This window comes from Eschrichtius robustus, chromosome 2 (genome assembly GCF_028021215.1).
Source record: "Eschrichtius robustus isolate mEscRob2 chromosome 2, mEscRob2.pri, whole genome shotgun sequence".
NCBI classification, from domain to species: domain Eukaryota; kingdom Metazoa; phylum Chordata; class Mammalia; order Artiodactyla; family Eschrichtiidae; genus Eschrichtius; species Eschrichtius robustus.
Window position 1 is genome coordinate 178,576,188 of NC_090825.1, and position 8,450 is coordinate 178,584,637.

Here is an 8,450-nt window from a genome sequence, read left to right on the forward strand (position 1 = left end):
GGAGCTGGGTGAGGAGAGAAGAGTGCTGGGGAGGCGGAGCTGGTGGGAGGGGCTGGAGAAAGGCCAGAGCTGATTGGAGAAATGAGAAGAGATTCATTAGCCAAAACAGAGGGGGCGGGGCTGAACGTAAAGGAGGAGGGACGGAATCTGAAAGGCAGGGATGGGGCGGAGCTAAACTGAGGAGGTGGGACTTATTCGAAAGGACAATTCTGGTTGGACCGAGGAGGAGGCAAGGCTTATTCTAGGGGGAGGGGGTGTATAGGAAAGTGGGCGGGGCAAAATAAGGGGCGGGGTCAATTATAGCAACAGTGAACCCGTACCTCTGGGTCAGAAGAATTGGGGAATCATTGTACAAATGGGGAGACTGAGGCTCCAGAGGGTTTGAGTCTGCGGAAGAACAGGGTGGGCATGTCTCTCCCCCACCCTGCTGTGAGATCTTCGCGCCCATCAAGTTGGGGAGCCGCAAGGCCCCCTGGGAGTTGAAGGCTTTCAGGGGTTGCTATGGCGCCGGGGGCGGGGCGGGCACTTGGGCCATCTCGGCGGTTTGGCCAGGAGGAGGGGCTTTCTGAGGCCCCGCCCCCAGGGCCGCCCCCGCCGGCATGCGGCCCGCCCGGAGTGCGCTCTGGCTGCGCCTGACCTTGGCCTTGGGCCTGGCACTCGTTGGCCCCATGGCTGTGGGTTGGGCCTCACCCCGGGCTCCCATCTATGTCAGCAGCTGGGCCGTGCGGGTGTCCCAGGGTTACCAGGAAATCGAGCGCCTGGCGCGCAAATTCGGCTTCGTCAACCTGGGGCCGGTGGGTGGGACCCGGACTGACGGGAGGGGGCGGTGGCTGGACGACCCCAGACCCCGGCAGATGAGAGGGTCCCTCGCTAGGTCCCCCAGATATCCAGGACCCCCCAGCTCACTACTGCCTAGACCATCTCCAGATCCTGGGACCCTCAGAGGGCATCTGAAGCTCCCACCTGGGCACCTGGTTGGGGGAAACGTAAGGAAGGGGGGCTGGCCCCTGTCCTGGGAGGGGCTCCATCAGGGGAACCAGGTCCCAGCCATGCAGTTGCTCCCCTTTATTCCCAGATCTTCCCTGACGGGCAGTATTTCCATCTGCGGCACCGGGGCGTGGTCCAGCAGTCCCTGACCCCACACTGGGGCCACCGCCTGCGCCTGAAGAAAGACCCCAAGGTGAGCCTGGCCTTGAGGCTGCGCCCTGAGGGGTGTCAGCACCTCTCGTTATTCTTGTAATTGTAATAAATGTCTGTGTGACCTTCGGCAAGTCACCAGCTCTCTCTGAGTCTTGGTGTCCATTTGGCCCCCTAGTCTATACAGTGGGGAGCCAAATGGGGAAGATCTGTGCAGAGCACTCACCCCAGGGCAGGTGCACTGTCAGCAATTTCTTGTCACCTCCCCTTCCCTCCTCTATCTCACCCTGAAAGATCAAAGTTCCCAGGTACCCCATAAAGAGGCTGGGCTGGGGGAGGTGGGGGGGCTGATTGGCAAGGAGGCAAGAAGCATGACAGCTGGAAACCCCACCAGGAGCACTGAGACAGAGAGAAGTGGTTGGTTCGAGACGTGGTTTGCAGGACAGAGGCCAGGGCTTGCTGATGGATTGGGTGTGTGGGACAGAGAGAAATCAGGATCTGGAGCTGAGCAAATGGAGAGAAGATGGCCCTGATTGCTGAGATGGGGACGGGGGAACATGAACCAGGTTGGGGGGGGGGTATTGGGAGCAGAACAAGGAAAAGGGGGAAAGGGCAAAGGTCTGAGAAAGGGCGGCCTGGGGCAGGCAGAAGGGCATGTGCAAAGGCCCTGGGGTGAGGCAGCCACTGTGGCTGCAGCAGAGGAAGGCTGCTGGGGGCCAGACAGGCAGGGGGCCTTGTGGGCTTTGGAGAGGTGGTGGACAGGCACGGGTTTCACAGAGAGGGTTCCACAGAGAGTAATGCTGCAGTGTGCCAAGAATGGGTTGTAGAGAGGCAGCAGGGCAGGGCTGCTGGAGGACCAGGGAGGAGGTGGGTGTGGCCATACAGGGGTGTCCTGCACCGGGGAGGGTGCGGTCGAGAGAAGTGAACACTGCAAGGGGATATGGGCATGTCTTGGGGAGAGGGATTCTAGAACAGGGATGGGGACAGGGGCAGGGTTGGGACCCCAGGAGCTGCAGCCACCCTGAAGAGCAGCCACCACATGTCTGTGGGCCACAGGGGATGGGTGCTCTGAGGCCCTCAGTCCCCTCCGGAGGCAGAGCCTCAGGCACACGGGGACCCCCAAGAGCAGCCCCAGCAAACACGGGGTCCCTGGCCCCATCGCACACAACGTGGGCCCTAGGACAAGTAGGTGACAGCCCAGACCCACTAAGCCTCAGCCCCACACCGCTGCCCCTTGGCAGATCCAGGGAAGAGGCCGACGCCAGACCCTGGAAGAAGATTTGGGCCCTTTGACCAGGAATTGGCGGAAGGGCTGAGGGGCAGGGCCCTCTAAAGCAGCCTGGTGTGAGGGCAGAAAACTGGGAGGAGGGTGGGCTGCTCGTGGGTCCAGCCCCTCCCATGGTGTGGTCTCCCCGCCCCCAGGTGCAGTGGTTCCAGCAGCAGACGGTGCAGCGGCGGGTGAAACGCTCCTTGGTGGTGCCCACGGACCCCTGGTTCTCCAAACAGTGGTACATGGTGAGCTGGCAGGGCTGGGCGGCGGGGCCAGGCCAGGCCAGAGCCCCACTGACCCCGACCCCACCTTGCACAGAACAAGGAGGTGCAGCCGGACCTGAACATCCTGCAGGTCTGGAGCCAGGGGCTGTCTGGCCAGGGCATCGTGGTCTCTGTCCTGGACGACGGCATCGAGAAGGACCACCCAGACCTCTGGGCCAACTATGTGAGCCTGTGGGGCTGGGGTGGGGGCTGCCCCAGGTCCCACGGCTGGTCGCAGCCCCTCATGTCTCCACCCCCCAGGACCCCCTAGCCAGCTATGACTTCAATGACTATGACCCGGACCCCCAGCCACGATACACACCCAGCGATGAGAACCGGTGAGCCCGGCATCCCACAGGGCATGGGGGCAGCCCCCGCTACCCTACAAGGGGCCAAGGGGCTGTGACGGGCACCTGTCTCTGCCCTGGCACCAGGCATGGGACCCGCTGTGCCGGGGAAGTGGCAGCGATGGCAAACAACAGGTTCTGTGGTGCTGGCGTCGCCTACAATGCCCGAATCGGAGGTACTCAGGCCAGGAGGGTGGCGGGGCGCCTCTCGGCCCCACACTAGCCACTGGGCCGTGTCAGGGCCCCAGGCTCAGGGTCGGGGAGAGCTGAGCCCCCCACAGACACCTCCACCCCCAGGGCGGGGAGAGTGCAGGGCGCAGGCAGGGTGTTCACCGAGGCCGCCTGTGCAGGGGTGCGTATGCTGGACGGCACCATCACTGACGTGATCGAGGCCCAGTCGCTGAGCCTGCAGCCGCAGCACATTCACATCTACAGCGCCAGCTGGGGCCCCGAGGACGACGGCCGCACAGTGGACGGCCCGGGCATCCTCACCCGAGAGGCCTTCAGGCGCGGCGTGACCCAGGTGAGCTGGTATGCGGCATGGAGGGCCTGGGCCAGCATGCGAGGCCCACACCCCGTCCCCGTCTCTGGCCTGGTTCTCCATCTGCAGGGCCGAGGCGGGCTGGGCACCCTCTTCATCTGGGCGTCGGGCAACGGCGGCCTGCACTATGACAACTGCAACTGTGACGGCTACACCAACAGCATCCACACGCTCTCGGTGGGCAGCACCACCCAGCAGGGCCGCGTGCCCTGGTACAGCGAGGCCTGCGCCTCCACGCTCACCACTACCTACAGCAGCGGCGTTGCTGCCGACCCCCAAATCGTGAGCGCCCGCCCCGCCCGGTGCCCTGCCTTCCCTCCTGTCCCCCACCTTGCCTCCTCCCAGGGCTGCCCGGTTGGCGTCTGACACACAGACTGGGGTCCGGGGACCAGGCCCCACGGTTGGCGCCCCTTCACACGCCCTCGTGTCTCCCAGGCGGGGCTGGCAGCTGGGCGGCTGTGTTCAGGGCCCCAGACCTGCTGTCGTGCTCTAAGGTGCCTCTTTCTTGGAGCGCTTGGGACGTTTTGAACAAGGGCCGGGTTTTCCTGTGCACCAGGCGCCTGAGTCCCTCTCTGTGCCCCCAGGTCACCACAGACCTGCACCACCGGTGCACGGACAAGCACACGGGCACCTCGGCCTCCGCCCCGCTGGCTGCGGGCATGATCGCCCTGGCTCTGGAGGCCAAGTAGGTGACGGAGGGGTCCCGCCTACTGCCGGAGCTGCCCAGCGTGGCCCCGGCTCACCCTCCCTCACCCACCCCCAGCCCGTTCTTGACGTGGAGGGACATGCAGCATCTGGTGGTCCGGGCATCCAGGCCAGCGCAGCTCCAGGCCGAGGACTGGAGGACCAACGGTGTGGGGCGCCAAGGTGCGGCAGGACCGGGCGGGGTTGGGGACGCCACGCCCACAGGGCGATGACCACCGCCCCTCCACGCAGTGAGCCACCACTATGGCTACGGGCTGCTGGACGCCGGGCTGCTGGTGGACTTGGCTCGCTCGTGGCTGCCCACACAACCCCAGAAGAAATGCGTTATCCGCATCGTGCACACCCCCGCGTGAGCGCCCTCCTCTGCCCACCTGCACGCCCACGTCTAACCCCAGCCACGTCCCCACTGCCACGTCCCCAGACCTCTCCCCCCACACCTGTCATTACCACCCTGGGGGGTGGACATGTGGAGGCAGGCCCCGAGGTCTCAGTTCAGCCATCTGTACAAGGAGACGGCAGGATCTGAGCCCAGACCCTGCCTGCTGGCCACCCATCCCCCAGCAGGCCAGCAGGAGGGGCCCTCGCCTCGCGTGCCGCAGCCCCCAGCCCCATCCTGCGGGTGATGCACGTGAGGAAGAACGTGTCAGCCTGCATCGGCCACGCCAACTGCATCCGCTCGCTGGAGCACGTGCAGGTGCAGCTGTCCCTGTCCTACAGCCGCCGTGGGGACTTGGAGATCTCGCTCACCAGCCCCATGGGCACCCGCTCCACGCTTGTGGCCATCAGGTACGGGGGCAGGGGACCGGCCGGGCCACAAACTCTCTTTCCTGAGCGACCCCACGAGGAGGAGCCAAGTGCCCCGTGGGGTCAGGCGGGCTGGACCCCACCCCTTGGCATCACAGACACTTACTGTGCTCGCAGCCAGTCAGGACTGTGGTTGTGAAGCCCCCCTCCTCCCCCCGCCTGCCTGTCTGTCCCAGACCCTTTGACGTCAGTGGCCAAGGCTACAACAACTGGATCTTCATGTCCACCCACTTCTGGGACGAGGACCCGCGCGGCTTGTGGACCCTGGTCCTGGAGAATAAGGGCTACTATTTCAACACAGGTGAGAGCCAGGCACAGGCTGGGGCTCGAGCCCCACCCGCCCCATGCTCTGGAGCTGGCGGCCTCCTTACTGCCCCCAAGCCCAAGGCACGGGGCTCCCGCTGGTCTCCTCTGAGAGACTGAGCACACAGGGCTGGCATGTAGTAGGTGTCTGGTTACCAGTGCACAGTAGGGGTTCAGGTATTAGGGAGCAGGAGGTGTCCAGTTACCAGCACGCAGCTGGTACTGGGCAACCCTGGGCACCGTCTGAGTCTGGGGATCTGGGGAGGGTGGGGGCCCAGAATGGCAGGACGAGGCTGCCGACAGCCTTTCCCTCTTCTCCCTGTGCCCACCACGACCCCTGCCCAGGAATGCTGTACCGCTACACGCTGCTGCTCTATGGGACAGCCGAGGACATGACAGCGCGGCCCTCGGGCCCCCAGGTGACCAGCAGCGCGTGTGTGCAGCGGGACACAGAGGGGCCGTGCCAGGGTGAGTGCCCGGCGCCGCATGGCCCACCTGCTGGGAGGCGGCAGGCGGGCAGCGTGCGTGTGCGGCCTGGGGCAGGGGGCGAGCGGGCCGGGGCAGCAGGTCACGGCCTCACAGCCCCGTGGACATGTCCCGCCCTCGTGCAGAATGCCAGAGCCCCGCCTATATCCTGGGCCACCTCTGCCTCGCCTACTGCCCACCGAGGTACTTCAACCACACCCAGCAGGCGGTGACGGCTGAGCCTGGGCGCCCAGCCGCACCTGCCCTGCGGGTCTGCTCCAGCTGCCACTCGTCCTGTTACACCTGCCGCGGCAGCTCCCCGCTGGACTGTACCGCTTGCCCCCCGCCGTCCACGCTGGACACGCAGCGGGGCTCCTGTTCGGGACCCGACCCCCCTGAGGGCCCCCCCCAGCCCACCGCGACCGCCTGCCCCTGCCGCCGCCGCGGCCCGGCCCAGGCCGTGGTGCTGGCCCTGCTGGCCGTGGCCTTCGGGAGCCCCCTCCTCTGCCGCGTCCTCCTCGTGGGCTGCCCGTCACCATGGGTGGGACCCCCCGGCGCGGGGAACCACTCCCGTCACCACTCCAGACCCCGCTGCAAGCTGGAACCCGGAGCTAGTTGACAAGGACAGCCAGCGTGCGCCTCCACCCAGGTCCCTGGTGGGCACTGCTGCCCTGCTGTCCAGACGGGCGCCCCGTGGGAACCTGCCCCGGGAAGGCCCTGGCTGCCACCGGGGCCGCGGGCCAGGGGCGGCCGCGTGGGATCCTGCACCCCGGACTTGGCAGGTCCAGGTGAAAGAGGGGGAGAGAGAGAGAGAAGTCTCGTTGCACAGTTTGGGTCGGGAGAGGGTAGGATGGGGCAGAGCCCGGCAGTGACCACCATCCCTTCCCTTCCCGGAATGGGGGAAGCGGGAAGGAGAGCAGATGACACTGTCCAGAGTCTCGGGTACCACGTGCGACCTCAGAGTTTGCAAATAAAGGTTGAATAGGAGGTGCAAGTCTTTGGGCTCCTTTGGGGCACCGGCCCCTTCTCCATGGCATGATTGCAGGAGCCCCCTGCGTATCATGTGGAATCTGCCTTCCCCTGAGCGTCTGTCCCTGGAGAAGGGGTCAGCTGGGGTTCTGGGGGTGGGGGTGGGGTGGAGTAGGGTCCCAAGTGATGCCCGCCCATGTGCTGCAAATCCTCTGAGGCCCCACGACGCGGCCTGGCCCCCTGTGGCTCTGGTTCCTCTTCCATCTTTTTTTTTTTTTTTAGTTTATTTTTGGCTGTGTTGGGTCTTCGTTGCTGCGTGTGGGTTTTCTCTAGTTGCGGCAAGTGGGAGCTGCTCTTTGTTGCGGCACGCGGGCTTCAGTAGTTGTGGCTCGCGGGCTCTAGAGCGCAGGCTCAGTAGTTGTGGCGCACGGGCTTTGTTTCTCCGCGGCATGTGGGATCTTCCCGGACCAGGGCTCGAACCCATGTACCCTGCATTGGCAGGCGGGTTCTTAACCACTGCACCACCAGGGAAGCCCTCCTCTTCCATCTTTATGCGGGAGTTTCTCTTTAACACCGAGAACTAACAGAAGTGCAATTTGCAAATGACAATTCACACAGCGTTCCATCCACTCAGCCTGTCTACCAGCTTCCAGTAATTACACCTTTGTCTATTTTCTGAGGTCGTCGGGAGGCTGAGGGAATTATAAGCTGGAGGTACATTGATCTCACTCCTTCAGGCCTCGACCTCCTCATCTGGAAAATGGGTTCTCCACCTCTCTGGAACAGAAGGAGGATCCTGAGGTGCAGGGGAGTGGGGATGGGGGTGGGGTAGGGCATGGATGGAGTTAGTAAGAGTCCCTCCTCTGTCCTCACACACACCGGTGGGGTGGGGACATGTTCCTCCTGATTTTCAGGGCGGGGAGGCGATTTCCACAAGGAAGTGGAAGCTGGTTGTGCCTTGACCATGGGCTTCACTTGAACTCCAAGGGGTGGTCCTGGTTTGTTTCAGAGCCCCAGAGACAGCCCCAGTGTCCAGTGGCCCTGGGCCCCTGAGTATCTGCTTGGCCACCAGTTTCAGGTTGGCCAGCCTCAAGCCGTGAAGGGAATGAGTCTCTGTCTAGGGCTGCAGCTGGACCCAATGGAAGCAGGTGGCTAGTGAGGGAGGGGAGACAGCCAGCTGCTCTCCGAGTCCTGCCCACGCCCCCCAGAGTCCCAGCCAGCTCAGCCCCTAGTTCTGAAGTTAGGTCCAGTCTGTGTGTCCAGAGGCACCTGGCCTCCCTCTCAGAGCCTCGGTGGCTGCACCCGTGCAACAGCATTAAGCCTGGCACCTGCCTCACCAAATACTCTCAAGGATCCAAAGAGGTAGTTTTCCCGCCTGGCACATAGTAAGTGCCCAAAACATGCCATCTTGGGGCAGCCACTTTGGGAAATAGTTCCACAGACAATTAAACATAGAGTTACTGTAGGACTCAGCAATTCTGCTGCCAGGTACGTGCCCAAGAAAACTAAAGACACATTCACACAAAAACCCGTGCAAGGATGTTCACAGCAGCATGATTCACAGCGGCCAAAACGTGGAAACAGCCTAAATGTCCATTAACAGGTGAATGAATAGATGGAGTGTGGTCCATCCACACATGGGAACA

At 63.8% G+C, this 8,450-nt stretch overlaps 1 protein-coding gene across 2 annotated transcripts; it reads left to right on the plus strand.

Moving 5' to 3' along the window:
* The first annotated feature begins 599 nt into the window (after positions 1–599).
* On the plus strand, positions 600–6,817 carry PCSK4 (proprotein convertase subtilisin/kexin type 4). 2 transcript variants are annotated; one of them, XM_068535069.1, is made up of 15 exons: positions 600–794; positions 1,076–1,180; positions 2,560–2,652; positions 2,726–2,854; positions 2,932–3,008; positions 3,105–3,193; positions 3,368–3,540; positions 3,628–3,840; positions 4,143–4,243; positions 4,322–4,425; positions 4,495–4,612; positions 4,870–5,049; positions 5,244–5,368; positions 5,716–5,838; positions 5,982–6,817. In XM_068535069.1, exons 1-15 carry the CDS (start codon positions 600–602, stop codon positions 6,452–6,454), a joined length of 2,298 nt encoding a protein of 765 aa, XP_068391170.1. In that variant the 3' UTR covers positions 6,455–6,817. The 2 variants fall into 2 exon arrangements, with proteins under 2 accessions (XP_068391170.1, XP_068391171.1); XM_068535070.1 differs by lacking the exons at positions 5,244–5,368; positions 5,982–6,817 and having other exon boundaries at positions 5,716–5,842.
* Positions 6,818–8,450: the final 1,633 nt, after the last annotated feature.

What these genes read in the sequence shown, in the direction of transcription:
- PCSK4 (XM_068535069.1), top strand. Translation starts at nt 600, where the DNA reads ATGCGGCCCGCCCGGAGTGCGCTCTGGCTGCGCCTGACCTTGGCCTTG. An exon ending in ACACCCAGCGATGAGAACCG is followed by an intron (nt 3,009 to 3,104) that starts GTGAGCCCGGCA and finishes CCCTGGCACCAG; the next exon opens with GCATGGGACCCGCTGTGCCG. An exon ending in TCCACGCTTGTGGCCATCAG is followed by an intron (nt 5,050 to 5,243) that starts GTACGGGGGCAG and finishes TGTCTGTCCCAG; the next exon opens with ACCCTTTGACGTCAGTGGCC.